Source organism: Sus scrofa, chromosome 1, assembly GCF_054392235.1.
Source record: "Sus scrofa isolate SSC_HxYL_T2T_F1_AM1 chromosome 1, Sscrofa_HxYL_maternal_Yorkshire_Landrace_v2.0, whole genome shotgun sequence".
Classification (NCBI taxonomy): domain Eukaryota; kingdom Metazoa; phylum Chordata; class Mammalia; order Artiodactyla; family Suidae; genus Sus; species Sus scrofa.
Window position 1 is genome coordinate 236,951,808 of NC_139383.1, and position 24,530 is coordinate 236,976,337.

The 24,530-nt window shown below is 37.8% G+C and overlaps 1 protein-coding gene across 12 annotated transcripts in view; it reads left to right on the plus strand.

Moving 5' to 3' along the window:
* The window catches only part of TMC1 (transmembrane channel like 1), a 397,188-nt gene extending 372,658 nt beyond the window's left edge, over positions 1-24,530 (plus strand). For all 12 annotated transcript variants that reach the window (XR_014841737.1, XR_014841739.1, XR_014841750.1 and 9 more), the window contains 4 exons: positions 3,166-3,291; positions 7,108-7,186; positions 7,293-7,344; positions 22,937-24,530. Coding sequence is in view for 9 of the 12 variants with exons in the window: in XM_085018990.1 (XP_084875116.1) it covers positions 3,166-3,291; positions 7,108-7,186; positions 7,293-7,344; positions 22,937-22,959 (280 nt within the window). In the remaining 3 variants the exon portion in view is untranslated. The remainder of the gene's footprint in view (positions 1-3,165; positions 3,292-7,107; positions 7,187-7,292; positions 7,345-22,936) is intronic.

The following is a 24,530-nucleotide window of genomic DNA, read 5'->3' on the forward strand; positions in this document are numbered from 1 at the left end:
ATTTGTCTGTATCTAGGGTATAGTATCTGATTTTGACTGTTACCTAATTGGCAAACTTCAGCAAATTAACAGCGTGTATCACTATTTTGAGTTCAAGGAAATGTAAATATTTTCAGTAGAGTATAAAGGGATATCTCTGTCCTATTTAGACAGTCTGTTTTTTCCTGTCAGTTTTCTCATTTTGGAGTAAAAGAATGTTTACCTGGTTTATTCTTTGGATTTTAGAGTTTAAAGAGCTGTTCTGCCTTGGTAATGAGATGAGAAAGCATATGTTAGTAGAAGCCTCATTGCTTGCTATCCTTAGGGACCCTGAATTTGAGGTGCTTTGCCCAGGCTGCCTAGTGAAAGATGTCTGACCCTACTTGATATCTAGGTGCACGGCAAATTGGTAAATATACATTTGAGGTGTGTTACTAGGGACACCACAGTGATGGCCAATCATCCTGAGAGGCAGGTATTTTTTCAGGTAAGGTGGCTGCAATACTTTAGAAGATGCATTCTGTAAAGAAATTTGATGAGATATTCTAGCTTGTTCTGTTTTCATAAGAACTGACTAGGGAAGGTGAATTTTCCAGGAAATTATTCCAGTGGACTATTAAGAAGATTTATCTTAACAGTGTGACAATTTGAAAACTATTTCTTTGCCAGTCAGATGAAGAAAATTCTTCTAAATGCTCCACTAAATTTCCTGACACTTAATGTTTCACCCCAGCCTGCTCCCCTCACAAATAATTGTGAACAATAGTTCTCTAGGTTCTCACACACCTCCTCACAAACATTATGGTAATCAGATTTTTATGTATTTTTATCTAATGGCAAAGGTAATGTGTTTAACTGGGATATTATAGAAACATTTTCACATGAAAATAAACACTACCCATAAACCCCAAAGACCTGAAATAATAACTTTCAACATTTTGGCATTTTGTATTATATTACTCATTTGCAATCACATTTGATATGTCTGTTTTTCTTTTTTCTTTCTTTTTTTTCCTTTTGTATTTTTAGGGGCGCACACATGTTATATGGAAGTTCCCAGTCTAGGGGTTCAAATCGGAACTGTAGCTGCTGGCCTATGTCATAGCCACAGCAATGTGGGATCAGAGCCCTGTCTGCAACCTACACCACAGCTCACAGCAACACTGAATCCTTAACCCACTGAGTGAGGCTAGGGATTGAACCTGTGTTCTCATGGATGCTAATTGGGTTCGTTACCACTGAGCCACGATAGGAACTCTTGTCTGTTTTTCTTAATAGTGTAGCTGACTCCTAGAGATTGGGAACAGAATATTTTCATCTATGTGAGTCCAAACACAGTAGAGTATTGACCAATAACTTGAATGAATGAACAAATAATGACTACTTATTGTTCACTAAGCACTAGAGAAGATGTAGTGGTACATAGTATCTGGAACCGGATATCAGTTCTGGGCATGTAGACCTTTCAGTCTGGCTGAAAAAACAGACATAGACTGTTCTAATCTAGGGAGATGGGGCTGTGCCCAGGGAGAGCTATAGTTTAAGTTCAGTAATATTTCCCTTAGCTGTACAGTCACAATAGACTCGTAAAGAACTTCTGGGAATATGGTGAAGAGGCACACTTTGGTGAACCTCTCAGAAAAAGGGATTGCCACGATTTGTAGACGCTTCTACAGTTTGTGTAAAACAAAAGATCTGGACTCTTGGTAAAAGACCTGACCTGGAAAAGGCAGCCAAGAATCACCAAAAATGCTAATATCTTCACGTTTCTTATATACTGGATATAAAAATGACTTTATGGGTAGGGATGATTTTGTAAAATTCCAGTTCCCCCATTTTGGCAATCATCAACCACAGCCCTTGAGACTGGAGAAGGGAGCATGGATTGCCTTATGTTTCTCTCATCTTCCTCGACTACCTCCTTACTCTGGTTGTACTCCATATGGCTGGGGGAAGCATAGTCAGCTGGAATGGATGAGGAAGAAACCTTCAGGGAATAAATTGATATAATCTTAAATAGTCAATCAACTTTATTTCCCCTTATATATCATAAGTCTTGCTAATTAGTATGTAGAGCTATAATTCATGAAGCAAAATTTATACCTCTGTAGTCCAGTGACTCCTGACAAGGTATGTGAAGTCACTCTCAGTCTATTGAAAGATACTCTTGGTTAGATCAGGAGAAAAAAAAATGATCTTGAACTTGTGGGTCATGTTCATTAAGTAATTAAGAATGTATAAGAATCAAAAAACGAAACGTGAAACCAAAATCTTTTACTCACTGTTATGTCAACCTTTATTCTCATGATATGACTTGGTAGTAAACAATCCAATGTCTTTTCTGAAAATTGCATCTTTTCATAGTAGAATCAATATGCATACACAGAAAAAACTTGGCATGATGGATATTATTTTATAATCCTGAGTATTATATACTACATTAAGATAGTCATCCTAATTTCATTTCTCTAGTTTATAGGGGCTGAGAAAAAAAAACACTAAAGGACCTTTGCTTTTTTAGGCTTGTTTTCTTCCTCTTCCCATTTTTTTCTTAGCTGTGGAACTGAACTGGTACTCATTAGGGCCTGTCCAAAAGAAATAGGAAGGAGTCAGCATTCAGTATGGTGACCTATTAATAGCCCTGATGAAAGGTCTGAAGGAAAATAAGCTAGAAGCCATTGCATGGAAAGAGATATTGGATTATTTATAGATTTTATTCCATTAAGCTATTCCTTATGCTCATTTCCAAGACTAATTAAAAAAAAATCGAGCACACTATTTATTCAGCCCAAAGAGTGTTCTCCTTTAAGAACAGCTGGCTGAAGGGTAAACTTATGAACTGTTTATAAAATGTACTTTCATACATATATAATACATATTTATATTTTACATATTTGTTTCCAGGTAACCCAAATCTTAGAAATATGGGTTTAGAAAAATCTTCTCCTAGTGCTGTGGTTAATTTCCTAAATGCATTGACTATGTGTTTATGTTGGCATAACATTTCTGTATCTTATTCATATGTTGGCAACATGAGGTGAAAGTATTAGGAGTTGTAGCTAAACATCAGATTTCTAACCTGAAAGAGTACTTAGGCAGTATTTGAGAAAGATTTCTAGTTTTCTTGCTGTAACCATGGTTTTTACATGTTTTAAATAAACTTCTCTGCTTTTTTTTTCCCCCCAGTGGCAAAAATAGGATGTTTGAAGTCATTGGAGAAACACTGGAGCATGATTTCCCAAGCTGGATGGCAAAGATCTTGAGACAGCTTTCTAATCCTGGACTAGTTATTGCTGTTGTTTTGGTCATGGCGTATGTGCTTTCCCTCCTCATAGAAAGTGCCTTTGTAATGTTCTTCCTGCTCCTTTTCAGTTTCAGCCTTTTCAACTCTCTCTTTCTCCCCAAGGGTTGTGCTGAAACCTAACCAAATTTAGCACTGATTACATGGTGGTGAGAGGCTAAAATTCATGAGCCATATTCTGATCCTATTGCATGTAATTCACAGTCATCTGCATCTGTCTTTGCCTGCCTAGGATTATAAGATTTGTTCCCAAGTAACCAAAATAATTATCAGTAAACAGCTAAAGCAAGGGAAACAGAAATGCTAAATCTAATCAGCACACCAAGTTTCCTCCCCACCCCTCGACCCCTCTCTCTTGTTCCATAAAGCAGATGGTTGTGAACACACAGAAATGATGAGCCTCTAAATTAATATTCCCCTTGAGCTACATTTCAGGGCAAAAGGCTTAAGGGGTCTTACAAATTACCCTGTCATTATCCCTAGAAGGCCATCCATAACTGTGTGTGTCCATGCTAATAGAATCAGAGGACCAGAAGGGTCTGGGAAAGGTCATTTAGTCTATCCTTTCAAAGTCAGAAATGATATCCAAAGGCGAACTTGAGAGGGGGCTTTTGTTCTCATATTACTTTCATTGGTTTCTGACTCTCTTGGTCACCACAGATAAACTTACATTCTAAGCAAAAAAATATGCTTCCTATGGAAGAGCAAAAAAAAGTGCCCCAGCCATTCCTTTCAAACCCCAAGGCCCTCCTAAATAGAAGGTCTGGAATTACCACTGCTCTCAGTCAAGCAGGACAAGTATGAAACCACCCTCATGGACACTGTAGTGGAACAAATCTGTTACAAATTGTTGAATTTGTTTAAATAAAGGTAAAACTAGGACATCTCAGGAAAATGCCCATTGGTTTGAGTAAATGAACCTGGTTTGGAGCCAAGTTGTTACCATCATCTCTGTGCTGATTATGGTCAGAAGCCACATCAATGAGGGCAGGTATCATCTTCACGTTTATAAATTAAAAACTTAGAGGGGTGAGGTGATTTTTTTCCCTAGGTGAGACTATAGCAAAATAGTCATCGTAGGGCTTTGATAGTTAAATCCAGTACGCACCCTTTTACCCAATAATGCCTTCTTTGAGGGAGAGCTAATTGCTCATAGGGATTACATAGCGAAACAAATTACTATTATGTATTACAGACCTTGATCATGGGGTGGCATTAAGAATCTGATAGTAAACCTCTAGTGCAGATGTGTTAGAAAATGACCTCCTGGATGCAGCATGTTTCACCAGATGGCCCTTGAAGAGATTTTCCTTCTCTGTGTTTTTATGATATAGCAGCTTCTGAAAGCGTGATAAGTACTGTGTGGCTTCTAAGAGTCAAGGCCCTTTCGTGATATTAAGATAAAACATACACACACACACACACACACACAACTTATTCTCAGATTTTACGACTATAGTCTTACTGAGAGACAGATTTTTTTTTTTAAGCAAAGGAGCAACATTGTTCTAATTTTGCCAATTAAAGATTTAATATGCTGCCTTGAGAGTATGAGAGAGGAATGAACACTGCCTTTGTCCTAGGCATGATCCATATTTTAACTCATTTAATTTCCAAAATAACCTTAAGAAGTTGGCTTCATTAATCATATCATTGAAAGCACGTGGGAGGTCTGCCCCAAATCACATGGCTAATATACAAATTCAAACCCATGTCTCCTTATTTCCACCTCTTATTCCCCCCTCCCTTCATTTACAGCACCAAACACTGAGTTCAGGCTGAATATGAATGCTCAGAAAGATTGGAAGCCACTTATCAGAAATGGTCTATACCTAGGGTTGGCACACTTTCCCTTAAAGGGTCAGACAGTAGATACTTTAGGTTTTGTTGGCCAAGGGGCAAAATTGAAGATATTATGTAAGTACTTATATAACTATTTTAAAATGTAAAAATAATAAATCTTAGTTCATGGGCCATACATAACAGGCTAGGAGTCAGATTTGCCCTGGAGACCAGAGTTTGCCAACCCCTGATTTAGACTGTCTAGAGGAAAACCAGCAGAATGTAAGGTCAAATAGATGTCCTACAAGGTAGATTTTAGTTTTGACATTCTGATTTAAAACCTGAATTTCAGTTTATTACCAATTTGATTTTTTGAATACTGTGGTCTCATCTTTAACACTTTATGATGCCCATGCAATTAGCTTGGCTCTTTATTACCTTTAATTAGAGAACGTTTATGAGCACTTTGAATTTCCCCAGTGAATCATATTACATCAGCTTTGATAGCTTTTGGGTAACTGAGTAGAGTGAGTTAGTTCTCTGCAGGTAGTTTCAATCCTTTGGAGACTAAAACATGACTTCTGAGGAATACTTACTGACAGTGCATCTCAAGGCAGAAAAAAGTAATGGATAAATAGAGTATTACAGAACTGCAAATGGCTTGTGAGGTCTTTGAGTTCTTCCTTCAAATCCATGTACTTTTCTAAGAGAACCGTTATGATACACCCCCCTGCCACACACACACACACATTTATTGAGCACCTACTTCATGCCAGATATTATACCAGATGTTTTCATGTATATAATTTCATCCAAACTCCCTTCACTTGTATAAGAAATAAATCCAGCTGAAGCAATATCAATAATTGTGCTGCTGGCAGCAGATGGCTCATAAAGGTTATGGTCTGGTATGTTGGTGAGTAGAGGAAATGTGTTCGGTATCCAGTTATTTGCAATCAAAAGCAATGCCAGTTACCTTTCTTTAACTGCATTTTTTTCTTTGTTTTGCTTTAAGTGAAGTTGAACATGTTTATTTTTGCAAAAATGTTTGGTTGGAATTTGCTCTTTTTAGAAATGTAAATGTCACTTAGAAGCCAAGAATATTCTTTTTGAAACATATTTTTTTGAAGGAAGGAGAAACACAAACAATATATCCTATGGATTAAAAAAACATATTAATTAACTACAACTATGAGAATTATAGTCTTAGCTATAAAAGCCAAATGAGGGAATTTAAATGGAAAATCAGTTTCCTTTTTATTTGACAAATTCCCTAAGTTTCAAGAGATTTTCTGTTCTCTTGGATGCCACTCGTATAGATTTAAAATGCTGTTTTATTTATTTATTTATTTATTTTTATGTGTGTGTGTGTGTGTGAGTGTGTGAGTGTGTGTGTGTGTCTTTTTAGGGCCACACCCGCAGCATATGGAGATTCCCAGGCTAGGGGTCTAATCAGAGCTGTAGCCACTGGTCTACACCACAGCCACAGCAATGCCAGATCTGAGCCGCGCCTGCAACCTACACCACAGCTCATGGCAATGCCGGATCCTTGACCCGCTGAGCGAGGCCAGAGATCGAACCCACAACCTCTTGGTTCCTAGTGGATTCATTTCCACTATGCCACGATGGGAACTCCTATTTTTAGATTTTTAAAAAATTGTTATTTCCCCAATACAATTTTTTCCTACTGGATAGCATGGTGACCCAGTTACACATACATGTATACATTCTTTTAAATTATAATTTAAAGGGATGTTAGTACATTTCCAAGGAGAAGCTAAAATTAGGCAGCAAGGTATAGGAGCCAGAGCTGTGTGCTGTGGAGGAGGAGCCTTGGGGCCCAATTCTAGTCCACCCTGGTCACTGTGTGATTCTGATGTGCTTTTTCACCTCTCTGTACCTTAGTCTTTTATCTATAAAATAGAGGTTTAAATAGAAAATATCTTAAAATCATACTAGTACCAACATTCTATGGTTTAGTGAATATAAATTTAAGAAGAATTTTGATGAACTGAAAAAAACCATTTATTTTATTTTAAATTTAGTTTGACCATATATTATCTCAATGCTACTGCAAAGGGCCAGAAGGCAGCAAATTTGGATCTAAAAAAGAAGATGAAACAGGTAAGATGCAATTTATTTCAGAGAAATATTTATCTTTATTAACGTCAAGTAGTAGAAAACACCAGGAAGTCTCATGTTCTTCTTCTTTCTATTTTTTATTGTGTAGCAAGCTTTGGAGAACAAATTGCGAAACAAGAAAATGGCAGCTGCACGAGCAGGTTAGAGCTACATTATGTTTGCACTCCCCCCACCACTATAAACAGTATACTCTTCCTTTTTTTTTCTCTCCAAATGGGACATTTGATGCAGAGGGGCACTATTGACCTAGCAAGTCACCCTTTACTGTCCACCCTTTTCAGGCATCATATCCAGGAGATGTGGTTGTTTTCCAGTGGGAGAAAGAAAAGAGAAAGAACAAGTCACGAATATAAATGTAGCAGGAGTGGTAGAAAAGAGATCTTGCAAATTCATTGAAGATGAAAAAAACATCCATATAGTCATACAAATGGCAGATACGGATACAAAATCTCTTCTGCCCATTTTGACTATTTTTATACATTGAAAGATACACTTGGAAGATACTAATAGTATCCTCTGGGCTCACCACTATTGATTTCCCAGAGCCATCCCAAATTCATTGTCTCTTACTTTTTAACCTCCCTAATTTTTAAACTATTTGAATGAGTTATACTCCTGTTTGCCAAAATTACTGATGTGCTTTGCCCTCTGTGTAGGAAAGTGATGTCTAAGTTCGGTGGAAATCTTTTCCAACTCTTCCCTCATTCCTAACTCTAAAGCTCATTTATTAGTAGGGCTTCCCCCCAACCCCATGTAATTAAAAAAAAAAAATACTCAACCCAAGTTAGTTGAAGTAGAAAAGAAATTTATTAGTTCACACGAAGGAACAAAAGAATGATATGTAGGTCTTCTGATTATATTTTACTACAAATTTAGAAGCGATCAGGATTGAGCCCCATTTCTCTATAGTTCTTTGAACACTACACTTCTTTTATGTTGTCTGACCATTATGGCAGCAAAAGTGATGCAGTGACTTTGAATGCCATGTCCTTGGGTTAGATTTGTCTTTTTTTTTTTTGTCTTTAAGCTACTTGTTTCTTAACTGCATTAAAAATTTTTTTTTCAGCTCTTGAAGAATGATTGACAAAACTGTAACACATTTAAAGTGTACAATGTGATAATTTGATATACATATACATTATGAAAAAATTCCCACCACCAGTTAATTAACACATTCATCATATCACATATTTACCTTTTTCTTTTTATTGGTGAGAACACAAAAGTTCTTCTCTTTTAGCAAATTTCATTTATGCAATTCAGCAGTATCAATTATAGTCACATGTTATATATTAGATCCTCAGGCTTTATTCATCATATATCTAAAAGGTTTTGGATCCTTTTACCAGCCTCTCCCTATTTACCCAGCACCTCGTGTCCCTGACAACCATCATTCTACTCTCTGCTTCTTTTTTTTTTTTTTGAAATTTTTTGACTCAATGAATTTTATTACATTTATAGTTGTACAACAGTCATCACAACCCAATTTTACAGCATTTCCATCCCAAACTCCCAGCCCCATCCCTCTCCCCCTGCAGCCTAGCTCCTTTGGAAACCATAAGTTTTTCAAAGTCTGTGCATCAGTATTTGTTCTGCAAAGTTCTAAATCTTTTTTTTTTTTTAGATTCCACATGTATGTGATAGCATATGATGTTGGTGTCTCACTGTCTAACTTCACTTAGCATGATAATTTCTAGGTCCATCCATGTTGTTGCAAATGCCATTATTTCATTCCTTTTTATGGCTGAGTCATATTCTATTATGTATGTGAGCCACATCTTCTTTATCCACTCCTCTGTCAATGGACATTAAGGTTGCCACCATGTCTTGGCTATTGTATATGGTGCTGCAATGAACATTGCAGTAAATGTATCTTTTTGAGTCATGGTTTTCTCTGGCTAGATGCCCAGGAATGGAATTGCGGGATCAAATGGTAATTCTATTTTTAGTTTTTTGAGGAATCTCCATACTGTTTTCCATAGTGGTCACACCAATATGCATTCCCACCAACAGTGTAAGAGGTTTCCCTTTTCTCCACACCCTCTCCAGCATTTATTGTCTGTAGACTTTTTAATGATGGCCGTTCTGGCTGGCGTAAGGTGGTACCACATAGTGGGTTTTTTACTTGCACTTTTCTAATAATGAGTGATGTTGAACATCTTTTCATGTGTTTTTTGGCCATCTGCATGTCTTCTTTGGAGGACTGTCTGTTTAGAACTTCTGCCCATTTTTTGATGGGGTTTTTAGGTTTTTTTGGTATTGAGCTGCAGGAGGTGTTGATAAATTTTGGAGATTATTCCCTTGTCAGTTGCTTCATTTGCAAATATTTTCTCCCATTCTGTGGGATGTCTTTTCATTTTGTTTAGGGTTTCCTTTGCTGTGCAGAAACTTTTAAGTTTGATTAAGTCCCATTTGTTTATTTTGTTTTTACTGTCATTACACTAGGACGTGGATCTGAGAAGATATTGCTGCAGTTTATGTCGGAGAATGGTTGGCCTATGTTTTTCTCTAAGAGTTTTATGGTATCCGGTATTATATTTAGGTCTTTAATCCATTTTGAGTTTATTTTTGTGTATGATGTTAGGAAGTGTCCTAACTTCATTCTTTTATATGTGGCTGTCCAGTTTTTCCAGCACCACTTTTTGAAGGGACTGTCTTTTCTACATTGTATACTCTTGCCTCCTTTGTCATAGACTAGTTGACTATAGGTGTATGGGTTTAATTCTGGACTTTCTGTCCTGTTTCACTGTCTGTATTTCTGTTTTTGAGCCAGGACCATACTGTTTTGATGACTGTAGCTTTGTAGTAGGGTCTGAAGTCAGGATCTTGATTCCTCCAGCTCCATTTTTATTTCTCAGGATGTCTTTGGCTATTCTGGGTCTTTTATGCTTCCAAACAAACTTTAAAATGTTTTGTTTTAGTTCTGTGAACAATGTCCTTGGTAATTTGATAGGGATTGCTTTAAATTTGTAGGTTGTCTTGGGTAGTGTAGTCATTTTGACAATATTAACTCTTCAAATCCACGAGCATGGTATATCTTTCCATCTATTTGTGTCATCTTTAATTTCTTTCATCAGTGTGTTATAGTTTTCAGAGTACAGGTCTTTTGTCTCTTTAGGTAGGTTTATTCCTAAGTATTTTCTTCTTCTTGATGTGATGGCAAATAGGATTGTTTCCTTAATTTCTCTTTCTGATCTTTCATTGTTAGCATATAGATATGCAATCTATTTTTTGTGTATTAATTTTTGTATCCTGTAACTTTGCCAAATTCATGGATGAGCTCTGATAGTTTTCTGGTAGAGTCTTTAGGATTTTCTAGGTATAGTATCATGTCATCTGCAAACAGTGTTAGTTTTACTCTTTCTTTCCAACTTGGATTCCTGTTATTTATTTTTCTTCTCTGATTGCCATGGCTAGGACTTCCAAAACTATGTTGAAGAGTAGTGGCAAGAGCGGACATCCTTGTCTTGTTCCTAATCCTAGAGGGAATTCTTTTATCTTTTCACAATTGAGAATGATGTTGGCTGTGGGTTTGTCATATATGGCCTTTATTATGTTGAGGCAGGTTCCCTCTATGCCCACTTTCTGAAAGGTTTTTATCAGAAATGTTTGTGGATTTTGTCAGAAGCTTTTTCTGTGTCTATTGAGAGAATCATATAGTTTTTATTCTTCAGTTTGTTAATGTGGGGTGTCACACTGATTGATATGCAGATATTGAAAAATCCTTGCATCCCTGAGATAAATCCCACTTGGTCATGATGAACAATCCTTTTAATGTACTGTTGGATGAGGTTTGCTAGTATTTTGTTGAGGATTTTTGCATCGATGTTCATCAGTGACATAGGCCTGTAGTTTTCTTTTTTTGTGGTATCTTTGTCTGGTTTTGGTATCAGGGTGATAGTGGCCTCATAGAATGAGTTTGGGAGTGTCCCTTCCTCTGCAATTTTTTGAAATAGTTTCTGAAGGAGAGGTGTTAGCTCTTCTCTAAATGTTTGAAAGAATTCACCTGTGAAGCCATCTGGTCCTGGACTTTTGTTTGTTGGAAGTTTTTAAATCATAGTTTCAATTTTAGCACTTGTGATTGGTCTGTTCATCTTTTTTATCTCATCTTGGTTTAATCTTGGAAGATGGTACTTTTCTAAGAATTTGTCCATTTTTTCTAGATTGTCCATTTTATTGGCATATAGTTTCTTGTAGTAGTCTCTTAAGACCCTTTGTATTTCTGTGATGTCCATTGTAACTTAGTTTCATTTCTAGTTTTATTGATTTGAGTCCTCTCTCTTTTTTTTCTTGGTAAGTCTGTCTAAGGGCTTATCAATTTTGTTGATCTTTTCAAAGCACCAGCTCTGAGTTTTATTGATCTTTTCTATAGTTTTATTTGTTTTTATTTAATTTATTTCTGCTCTGATCTTTATGATTTCTTTCCTTCTGCTAACTTTGGATCTTGTCTGTTCTTCTCTGTAGTTGCTTCAGGTATAAAGTTAGGTTGTTTATTTGAGCTTTTCTTGTTTCCTGAGGTAGGCTTGTATTACTATAAACTTCCCCCTTAGAACTGCTTTTGGTGCATCCCATAGGTTTTGGATTGTTGTGTCCTTATTGTCACTTGCTTCTAGGTATTTTTAAATTTCTTCTTTGATTTCTTCAGTGATCCATTGGTTGTTTAGTAGCATGTTGTTTAGTATCCATGTGTTTGTGTTTTTTTTGCAGTTTTTTTTCTTGTTGATTTCCAGTCGTATAGTGTTGTGGTTGGAAAAGATGCTTGATATGATTTCAGTTTTTTTAAATCTCCTGAGGCTTGATTTGTGGCCAAGAATGTGATCAATCCTAGAGAATGCTCCATGTGCACTTGAGAAGAATGTGTATTCTGCTGCTTTAGGATGGAATGTTCTATAAATATCTATTATGTCCATCTGATATAATGCATCCTTTAAGGCCTGTTGATTTTCTGTCTGGATGATCTGTCCATTGCTGTGAGTGGGGTGTTAAAGTCCCCCGCTATTATTGTGTTATTGTCAATTTCTCCTTTAAAAGGTTGTTAACAGTTGTCTTATATATTGATGCGATCCTATGTTGGGTGCATATATGTTTATAATCATTACATCTTCTTGGATTGATCCTTTGATAATTATGTAATGTCCTTCTTTGTCTCTTATATAATTCTTTAAGATCTATTTTTGCTGATATGAATATTGCCACTCCACTTTTCTTTTGATTCCCATTTTCATGGAATATTTTTTTTCATCCTCTTTCAATTTGTATGTGTCCCTAGAACTGAAGTTGGTCTCTTGAATGCAGCAAGTATATGGGTCTTGTTTTTGTATCCATTCAACAAGTCTGTGTCTTTTGGTTGTGGCATTTAGTCCATTTACATTTAATGTAATTATTGAGGGAGCGAGGCAAGATGGCAGAAGAGTAAGAGGACATGCTCACCCTCTCCCACAAACACATCAAAAAAAAAAATCTACATGTAAAACAACTCACACAGGACATCAACTGAATGCTGGTAGAAGAACTTAAACCTCCAAAAGGGGCAAGAAACTCTTGACAAAACTGGGTAGAACAAAAGAAAAAAAAAAGAGAGAGGAAAAAGAAATCAGGATGGGACAAGTATTCTTGAGAGGGAGCTGTGAAGGAGAAAGGCAACCCACACCCTTGGAAGCCACCTAAACCTACAGAAAGATCAGTGGAGTCAGAGGGATTTCCAAGATGCCAAGGAAAGCACAGCAGCAGGTCTGAGAACTGAAAAACAGAGTGAGAGAAGCACACATCATCTGAACCACTGGTACAGACACCACAGTCTGAGAAGCTTGGGTCAGGGCTGGGTGCTGAGACCTAGACTCCAGAGGTCAGTCCCTGGGAGTGGGCTGGGGTTGGTAGTGTGGAGACAGCCTAAGAGTCTAGGGAGTGGTGCACCATGAGCAGTGGTAGTGGTACCCTAATGGCTGGGGAGTGGAAAGCCATGGAAAAGGGAACCTGGGAGAAGATCCAGACCCACAGGAGAGATAAGGCACCTTTGTTGGGGAGGGGAGAGGAGAAGGGGCAGGCCACCGCCATAAAAAACTCCTTATGCCCCAGCTTACGTGCACTTGCCCCTACCATTGCAGAAAGCGGAGCATCTGGCACAGCACCCTGCCCTGTGGGAAGTGTAGAAGTGGCTCTCTGGGCCATGCCCCCCACCTGTGAGAAACTGGAGCCAACCTGACCCAGGAGAAGCCTCGAGCCTTAGCAGTGCTCCGGGCCCTGACCTGGGGAAAGCACTGCACCACACCACATAGCTCCAGGCTGCCACACACTGCCCCACAAGAAGCTGCGCACCAGGTTGCAGGGATCTGGGCCCTACCCTGACCTGGAGATAGCCCTATGCCACTCCACAGAGCTCCAGATCACCTTGCCCACCTCACAGAAAGCCGTGTGCTGCTTGGCAGCACTCTGGGACTTGCCTTGACCCATGAGAAGCCATGTGCTGCTTTGCAGTGCTCCATGTGTGCTCTGGGCCCTGCCTTGACTGGCGAGAAGCCATGCACCACTTTGCAGCACTCTGGGCATGCTCCAGGCCCTGCCTCAACCTGCAAGAAGCCACACACTGCTTTGCAGTACTCTGGGTCTGCCCCTACCAGGTGAAAGCCAAGCACCCCACTCTGCATAGCTCCAGGCTGCCTTGACCCGCCCTGCCAGAAGCTGTGCAGTGTTTTGGATTGCTCCTGGCCACCCCTCCCCACAGGAAGCTGCACTATCCAACCTAGATTGTGCCTCTCAGGTGCAATCCCTCATGACCAGAAGTCACTTGTTGGCCCACCTCAGACCTGGTGTCTCCAACAGAGGGAAGCCCGTTGCTAGCCCATGGTGGACCAGACCTACAGGTGGTGGGAGCAAACCACCACAATTATCCCTGAGTCCAGAAATGGGTGTGGCCTACCACAGATAGGGATACCTGAACAAAAATCACTTGCAGCCCCAACCACTTCAGAAGGCATCACAGAGAAGGACACTACAATGGAACACTATCTCATGTTACTCTCAATCCCCCAGTAGCACACACAAGCACTGCAGCTTCCACTGCCAAATGTAATGGGAGGGGCCCAGACCCTTGATCACTGTCCTTCCTAGGAACCTGCAACTAAGAGCACCTTGTTCAGCACATCGTGTGGGGGCTAAGCAGGACCAGGTGCTTCTTGCATGATTTACAAGTGGCGGGGGCAAACCACCACAGTTATCTTTGGCTCAGAGGTGGCAGTGGCCTGACACCACTAGGGATTGGTGAATAGGCACAACTTGCAACCCCAGTTCACCTCAAGGACATCACAGAGGAAGGCATTGTGACCAAATCAACTATTGGTGCTTGTGCACCCTTGCAAACATACCAGCCCTGCTGCTGCCAATGCTGAATGTTCAGGGCGGTACCTATATCTCAGATCTCTATCACTTCCCAGGATCCTACAACTAGGAAAAGCCTCTGCAGCACCTCCTATGTAAGCGAAGTAAGACGGATCACTTCATACATGGTCTAAAGGTGGCAGAGGCAAACCACTGCAGTTATCACAGAAGCTGGAGATGATCATGGCCCACTCCTACTAGGGGTCCCTGAATAGGCACCACCTGTGGTTCCAGTCACCTCAAAGGTGGGCATTGCAATAAAATACAATCCTTTATTGGTCTCACTCCTGGAACTCATGTATCCTGCTGCAGCTACAGCCAAAATATCTGGTCACCTTGCAAATCCTTCTAGAGCTCATTACTACTGCCCAGGGCCCTGCGAATGGGAGTAACTTGTGCTACCTTCCTGCAGGTCCCTGCTTCTGTTGACAGCCCAACAAACAGGGACTGAATGCTGGCCCTACCCATTTCCCCCTTCTCCCCGAAAATACACAGGGCATCCTGAGGATAACAGACTGCTCACACTAAAGAAAGAGACAGCAAAGATTCAAACTCCCATGCAAAAAAAAAAAAAAAAAAAGTAACTCCCTCCAAAAATACAAAGGGGTATTGTTGCTTAGAAATTGACTTATAACACTACAGGTTGGATTACCCAAATTCACAGAAAAAAAAGCAAACAAAAACACAAGCTAGATGAAGAAGCTCAGAAACCATTCCCAGTTAAAACAACAGGAGAACTCACTTAAAGCAGTTAACAATGAAATAGACCTTTGCAGTCTGACAGACTTTGAGTTCAAAAGGGAAATAGTGAAAATACTGAAGGAATTAAGAGAGGATATGAATAATAATGCAGATTCCCTCAGAAAGGAACTAGAAAATATAAGGAGAAGCCAAGAAAAACTAGAAAATTCATTTGCAGAGCTACAAACTGAACTAAAGGCAATAAAGACCAGAATGAATAATGCAGAGGAACGAATTAGTGACATGGAAGATAGAATAATGGAAATCACCCAAACAGGACAGCAGTCAGAAAACCAAATGAAGAAACATAAAAGCAATATAAGAGACCTATGGGATAATATAAAGCAGGCCAATCTACACATAATAGGAATTCCAGAAGGAAAAGAGAATGAAAAGGGGATTGAAAATGTATTTAAAGAAATGGCTGAAAACTTTCCAAATCTAAAAAAACCTGATATTAAGATACAGGAAGCACAGAGGGCCCCAAACAAGATGAACCCAAGCAGACACACACCAAGACATATTATAATAAAAATGGCAAAAGTTAAAGTGAGGATTCTAAAGGCAGCAAGAGAAAAGCAAAGCGTTAATTATAAGGGAACTTCCATAAGGCTATCAGCTGATTTCTCTACAGAAATAATACAGGCCAGGAAGGAGTGGCAAGATATATTTAAAGCACTGAAAGGAAAAAATGTGCAACCCAGAATACTCTATCCAGCAAGAGTATCATTTAAAATAGAAGGGGAAATAAAAAATTTCTCCAACAAACAAAAGCTAAAATAGTACATAAGTACAAAACCCATTCTAAAAGAAATACTGAAAGGGCTTCTCTGAATTAAAAAAAAAAAAAACAAAAAAAGGAGGAAAAGGAAGGGCAAAGGAAGTAAGAAAAATTAGATTCTTTTTCATTTTTTTTTTAAAAGATGTGTTTGAGCCTAAATGATTATCAGGCTAAAGCAAGCAGATATAGGAAGGGGTTAACATACTTAAAAAACAGGGCAACCACAAATCAAAACTGGACATTACATTCACAAAAACTGAAAAGTATTCAAACAGAAAATAAATGGAAGTCATCCAACCAAAAAAAGAAAGAGAAACATAGAATCAACTGGAAAACAAGGTTCAAAATGGCAATAAATACATATTTATCAATAATCACCTTAAATGTCAATTTGCTCCTATAAAAAGACACAGAGTGGCAGATTGGATTAAAAAGCAAAAACCTTCAATCTGCTGCCTACATGAGACGCACCATAGGGCAAAGGACACTTATAGATTGAAAGTGAAGGGATGGGAAGAGATGTTTCATGCCAGTGGACCAGAGAGGAAAGCAGGAGTTGCAATGCTCATAGCAGACAAAATAGACTTTGAAACCAAGTCCATAAAGAAAGACAAAGATGGACACTATTTAATGGCAAAAGGATCGATTCGAGAAGGGGATATTACAATCGTCAATATGCATGCCCCTAATATAGGAGCACCCAGATACCTACCACAAATATTAACTGACATAAAAGGAGAAATTGATGGGAATACAATCATAGTAGGAGACTTTAACATCAATGGACAGAACTTCTAAACAGAAAATCAATAAAGCAACAGAGATTCTAAAGGAAACAATAGAAAAGTTAGACTTAATCTACATTTTCAGGATATTACATCCAAACAAAAAAAAATCAGGATATACCTTCTTCTCAAGTGCACATGGAACGTTCTCAAGAATTGATCATATATTAGGGCACAAAGCTAGCCTCAATAAATTTAAGAGTATAGAAATTATTTCAAGTATCTTCTCTGACCACTATGGCATGAAACTAGAAATCAACCACAGGGAAAGAAATGAGAAAAAACCTACTACATGGAGACTAAACATCATGCTACTAAAAAACCAGTGGGTCAATGAGGAAATCAAGAAGAAAATTAAAAAATACCTCCACCATCACCCTAATTCCAATCACCATCACCATCACCTAATTCCATGCCACCATCACTCTAATTCCAAAAACAGACAAAGATACCACCAAAAAAGAAAACTAGGCCAATATCTTTGATGAATATAGACACAAAAATTCTCAACAAAATTTTAGCCAACCAAATTCAACAACATATCAAAAAGATCATATACCACGACCAGATGGGATTCATCCCAGGTGCACAAGGATGGTTCAACATATGCAAATCAATCAACGTCAAAAACCACATTAACAAAAGAAAAGTCAAAACCCACATGATCATCTCAATAGATGCAGAAAAAGCATTTGACAAAGTCCAACATTCATTCATAATCAAAACTCTTACCAAAGTGGGTATAGAGGGAACATACCTTAACATAAAGCCATTTATGACAAACCCACAGCAAATATAATACTCAATGGAGAAAAGCTGAAAGCCTTCCCACTAAAATCTGGAACAAGACAAGGATGTCCACTCTCACCCCTGTTATTCAACACAGTACTGGAAGTCCTAGCCATAGCCATCAGACAAACAAAAGAAATAAAAGGCATCCAAAAAGGAAGAGAAGAGGTAAAACTGTCACTGTATGCAGATGACATGATACTATAAATAGAAAACCCTAAGGACTCAACCCAAAAACTACTTGAACTGATCAACAAATTCAGCAAAGTAGCAGGATATAAGATTGACATTCAGAAATCAGTCGCATTTCTGTATATAAACAGTGAAATATTAAAAAAGGAATACAAAAATACAATACCTTTTAAAATTGCACCCCAAAAAATCAGATACCTGGGAATACACCTGACCAAGGAGGTAAAGGACATATATGCTGAGAACTATAAAACATTAATCAAAGAAATTAAAGAATTGACTGGGAACTTGGGGTAATTAGATGTAGAATATTGCCTTCAGGATGGACTAGCAATGGGATCCTTCTGTGTAGCACTGGGAACTCTGTCTAGTCAGTTATGATGGAACACATAATGTGAGAAAAAAGAATGTATACATGTATGTGTAACTGGGTTTCCATACTGTAGAGTAGAAATAATATATATATATAAGGAAATATAAAAATTAATTATTGATATATATGTTCTTATTGCCATTTTATTAACTGTTTTGGATTTGTTTTTGTTGGTCTTTTTTCTTCCCTTCTTCTCTTGTCTTGTGGTTTGATGCCTATCTTTAGTGTTGTATTTGTATTGCTTTTTCTTATTTGTGTGTGTATCAATTGTAGATTTTTGGCTTTCAGTTGCCCTGAAGTTTTTATATAGGGGTCTATATATGTACAAGATTGTTTTAAGTTGTTGATCTTAATTGCAAATCCTCTCCAGTGTTGTGCATTTGTAACCTCCTCTTCTCATGATTTCTGATTTTGGTAGCATATCTGTGTGTGAATGATTTCCTACCTTTACTATTTGTATGTCTTTACTGGTGAGCCTTGTCATTTGTAATATTTTTGTTTCTAGTGGTGGCCTTTTCTTTTCCACCTTGAGAAGTTCCTTTAGTATTTGTTGTAAAGCTGGTTTAGTGGTGCTGAATTCTCTTAGCCTTTGCTTGTCTGTAAAGCTTTTGATTTCTTCTTCCAATCTGAATGAGAGCCTTGTTGGATAGAGTTATCTTGGTTAGAGATTTTCTCTTTTCACCACTTCACAAGTATATCATGCCGCTCCCTTCCGGCCTGCAAAGTTTCTGCTGAAAAATCTGCCCATAACCTAATTGGGGTTCCCTTGTATGTTATTTGTTTCTTTTCTCTAGCTGCTTTCAGTATTTTCTCTTTGTCTTTAATTTTGGTCAGTTTGATTAATATGTATCTTGGGGTATTCCTCCTTGGGTTTATTTTATATGGTACTTGTTGTGTATCCTGGATTTGAGAGAGTGATTTCTTTCCCATGCTAGGGAAGTTTTCAGCTATTATCTCTTTTCTCTGGCCCTTTCTTTCTCCTCTCCTTCTGGCTCCCCTATAATATGGATGTTGGTGTATTTAATGTTGTCCCAGAGTTCTCTTAGACTATCTTCATTTCTTTTCAATCTTTTTTCTCTTTTCTGTTCTGCATTGGTTATTTCCACTAGTCTGTCCTCCACTTCACCTATTCATTCTTCTGATTCCTCTATTCTGCTGTTGGTTGCCTCTAATGAATTTTTTATTTCAGTTATTGTATTTTGCATCTCTGCTTGCTTAATCTTTAAATCTTGTATTTCTTTGCACAAAGTTTCTTGTAATTCATCAATCATTGCCTCCAATTTATCTCTAAGATCTTGAATCATATTTTCTACAGTCTGAAGTCTTTTTCATGGAGGTTGGTAATCTCCAGATTGCTTTGTTGTTTTTCTGTTTTTTTTTTTTTTTTTTCTTGCTCCCTTGTCTGAGTCACAGTTCTCTGCCTCTTCATTTTATAGAGATTTTTGGTGTGGTTCTTTTTTTGCAGACTGTTAGAGTTGTAGCCTCTTGCTTCTGATGTCTGCACCCCTTGTGGCTGAAGCTGGTACATGGGCTTGCTTTAGGCTTCCTAATGGGAAGGACTGGTGCCTGCCCATTGGTAGATGGAGCTGAGTCTTACCCCTCTGGTGGATGGGGCTTTGTCTCTGTGTGAGATTGGAGGTGGCTGTGTGCCTGGGGGGGTGGTCTTTAGGCAGCCTGTTTGCTGATGGGTGGGGCTGTGTTCTCACCTGGATTATTGTTTGGCCTGGGGCTTTTCAGCCCTGATGGGTAGGACCATATTTTTCCAAAATGGCCACCTCTAGAGGAGCACTTGCTATTGATTATTCCCAAGACCTTTGCCTCCAATGTCCTTTACCCACAATGAGCCACAGTCACTGCCTGTTTTCCCAGGAGATCTTCCAAGAACCACAGTGAGGTCTGATTCAGATTCCTATGAATTCTCTGCTTTTCCCTCAGACCCAGTGCGCATGAAAGCCTTTGTGTACCTTTCAAGAACAAGGTCTCTGTTTCTCTAAGTCCCATGGAGCTCCTATACACAAGCCTCACTGGTCCTTAATGCCAAATGCTCTGGGGGTTCCTTCTCCCAATGCCAGATCCCCATTAAGGAGTTCCCATTGTGGCATAGTGGAAATGAATCCAACTGGGAACCATGAGGTTGTGGGTTCAATCCTTGGCCTTGCTCAGTGGGTTAAGGATCTGGCATTGCTGTTAGCTGGGGTGTAGGTCACAGATGTGGCTTGAATCTAGCATTACTGTGCTTCTGGCATAGACCAGCAGCTACAGCCCTGATTTAACCCCTAGCCTGGGAACCTCCATATACTGCAGGTGTGGCCCTAAAAAGCCAAAAAAAAAAAAAAAAAAGGCTGAGTAATATTATGTTGTGTGTGTGTATATATGTAATGCTGCATTGGCATAGGAATACAAATTATTTAATTTCCTTTGGCTATCAATTCAGAAGTGGGAGTGCTGGATTATATGGTAGTTCTATTCTCAATTTCTTACAGACCCTCTATACTGTTTTGAATAGTGGCTCAACTAACTTACATTCCAAACAGTACACATGGGTTCCCTTTTCCCCTTGTCTTTTTCAGCATTTGCCATCTCTTGCCTTTTTGATACTAGACATTTTAATATTCATGAAGTGATACCTCACTGTGGTTTCGATTTGTGTTTTTCTGATGACTCATGATTTTGAACACCTTTTCGTGTACCTTTTGGCCATCTGTCTTCTTTGGAAAACTGTCTATTCATATCCTTTGACCATTTTTAAATTGGTTTATTTTATTATTATTATCTTTTTTGCTATTGAGTTATATAAGTTCCTTGTATATTTTGGAATATTAACCCCTTATTAGATATGTGGTTTGTAATTTCTTTCCATTCTTTAGTTTGCCTGTTAATTTTATTTATGGTTTCCTTTGTTGTGCAGAAGCTTTTTGGTTGATTGTAGTCCCATTTATTTCTCTTTGCTTTTGCTGCCCTTTCTATCAGTGTCAAATCAAAAAAATTACTGCCAGGACAATGCGAAGGGCTTTTTCCTCTGTTTTCTTCTAGGAGTTTTATGCATTAAGATCTTATATTCAGGTCTTTAATCTTTTTGAGTTGATTCTTGTTTATGGTATAAGGTTTCATTCTTTTGCATGTGGATATCCAGTTTTCCCAGCATCATTTATTGAGTAGATTATCCATTTTGCTGTATATTCTTGGTGCTTTGTCAAAAATTAACTGACTGTATATGTGTGTGTTTATTTTTGGGCTCTCTATTCTATTCCATTGATCTTTGTGTCTGTTTTTATGCAAACAGAAATGAGAAAGTGTGATGCCTCCAGCTTTGTTCTTCTTTCTCAAAATTGCTTTGGTTATTTGGTGGTTATTTTGTGGTTCTTTATGAACTCTAGGATTTTTTTTTCTATTGCTATGAAAAATGCCATTGGAATTTTGATAGGGACTGCACTGAGTCTGTAGTTTGCTTTGGGAAGTATGCACATTTTCACAATATTAATTCTTCTAATCATTAACATGGAATATCTTTCTATTTGTATTTTCATCATTTATTAAAGACATTTATTTTTGTCTTCTTCAACCATTGCATAATTACCTTCTTTCTTATTACACTTTTTGGCTCAAGATCTATTTTGTCAGATAGAAATAGAGCTACCTACGCTTTTGATTTCCATTTGCATAAAATATTTTTTCATCCTTTCACTTTCAGTCTATGTGTGTCATTAAAGCTGAAGTAAGTCTCTGCTGGGCATTATATAGTTGGAAGCATATGTCACACATATCTGCTGTAGAGCTTTTGTATTTGCTTTAGATTGGGACTACAACTTGATATTTGCAGATGAGTATTAGAATAGTGAATGAAATGTTCTGATTTCTAAGATGTGAATTCTAGTTAAGGAATATTGTTTTAAATAATGATATAATGTTATCACATGGTTTTTATTTGGTATTTTCCCATAATTTGTTTAAAGATATATATAATCTTTATGAAGGCAGAGACTGTATCTTACTTATAGTTGCTTCTTTAGGACTTAAATATAAGACCCGATATGTAATAGTCAATAAGTATCTACTGAACACATACTAGACAATGAGGAATTCTTACATTGGAAAACTTTGAAAGGAATAAATTTCTTTCTTTTTCTTTTTGTTTTTTTGTCTTTTTACCATTTCTAGGGCCGCTCCCATGGCATATGGAGGTTCCCAGGCTAGGGGTCTAATCGGAGCTGTAGCCACTGGCCTACACCAGAGCCACAGCAACACGGGATCCAAGCTGTGTCTGCAACCTACACCACAGCTCACGGCAATGCTGGATCGTTAACCCACTGAGCAAGGCCAGGGATCGAACCCGCAACCTCATGGTTCTTAGTCGGATTCGTTAACCACTGAGCCATGACAGAAACTCCAGGAATAAATTTCTATATTAATTACATAAACAGTAATAAGCAGAAATTTTTCCTCCTGTCTTTAGAATTTGTGAGGATTTTGTAAAATAAGAGATAACAAAAGTTTGGAATATAAAAACTTTAAGTATTATGGCACCATGAAGCACATTTGGAAGATAGAGATTTCAGATCACCTCAAGCAAAACCCTTAGGCACTCTTAAGGCTCAATTTTCATTTACTTCTTCATCTTCTTTCTCCATCTGTCTGTCCATCTGTCTCTCTCTCTCCCTATTTATTCATTTATTTCAATTTTACTTTTTTTTGAACAGCTGCAGCTGCTGGCAGCCAGTAACAGTCACAGATATCCTGGAGGCCCAGAAGTACTCCTCATCGTGCTGTTTGAAACCAGTAATTTATGTGAAGGCCCTGAAAACAAACATGTGGAGTTGCTATTTCTCTGTTCTAAACCTGATGGATTATCAAGGTTATTCGGTGGTCAATCAAGACATCACCTGTCCTAGTTATGAAGGAAGGTCCTTTACCTTATTCTGAATTAAGCATTTGTTCCCGCACTACCACTTTCTCCCCTGAGCCAGTCCCCTGACATTTTCTTCAACAAATTATGTGTGTGTGATGCAGCAGTACAGGTAACTGGCTTACTTATAACCTTTTACTTATATGGACTTTCATTTTATACATTTATTCTGCCTTAGTTTTCTTAGCCAGGGAACAGGAATATTTCACCCTCTTTTTTTCTTCTAAGTTCAGAAATATCTTCATAAAGTATTTTTATAATCATTCATCTACTCATTTTTTTTGAAATTAACATCATTTTCCTTTTTCATTCTTTTTCCCCATCCATGGTCCCCACAAACATGTACTCAAACTCTTTATTTGCTGCTGGACTCTGTATGAAACGTTAAGGGCTTTTTAGAAGAAAAATCATATGTAAATTAGGGGCTTGATCTGCACTGGGTTGCAGGTCTCTCACCTTAAGGAGATACATGGGTTTTAGACAACTCTTTATAAGCTAAAAAAAAAAAAAAAGACTTCATAAGTGATTATTATTCCATCACAGTCTCATCATGACCTCATTGTATCTCCTGAGCTTATATTCTGATATTCTATACTTATTCTTTGCTTTTTTGTTAAGGTTATGAAAACATATTTTATGGGGGTAGGGGCTTTAGTTTATAGATATATTTGAGCATTATTATTTAAAGTTTAAATTTACTTTGAATAGTAACAGTCAATGCTCTCAGCCAGCTTTGTTTTGTGAGTTCAATATGTCTTAACTCAGTGTCTCCCCAACCACCTAACCCAATTTGCCTGCTATTCCCTACAATTGGCATGCTGATTTTTATTGTCCTGTTTTTTTAGTTTCTCATCTTTTCAGTCTTCTCCTGGCCATAGAAAGAGCACTGTGTTCTTTTGCCAATTCATGTTCTTATAACTTCAGTCAAACCAAATTCAAGATGACCTCCTCTGGTCACATTTTCCTTATTAGCCTTCATTCCTAATCACAACACTTCTTGATAGCCTTCCTTTGAACTCTTGTGTCTTTAACTTAGAGTCTATATTTTATTGATTTTCCTATAATTTGTAAATTATAAAGATGGTTTATTATATGCATGAATCATCTTTCCTGTCCTGATTATAAGCTCCCTATAAGAAGGGATCATATCTTCTAACCCTTTTGTATGCCTAGAATAGTGCTGTGCACAGGTAGGCACTGAATAAATGCTTGTTAATTAAATTGAATCAATTTAACTTACAGCAGTAAAATTGTGAAACAAAACCTTTTGTTATCTGCATGAAAATATTATATGATATAAGAAATGGAATTATCTGTTGATATGCTGAGTTTATTATCTCATTAGATTACAATGCAGATGAGCAAATAAAGCTAGTGCTTATTCCCTA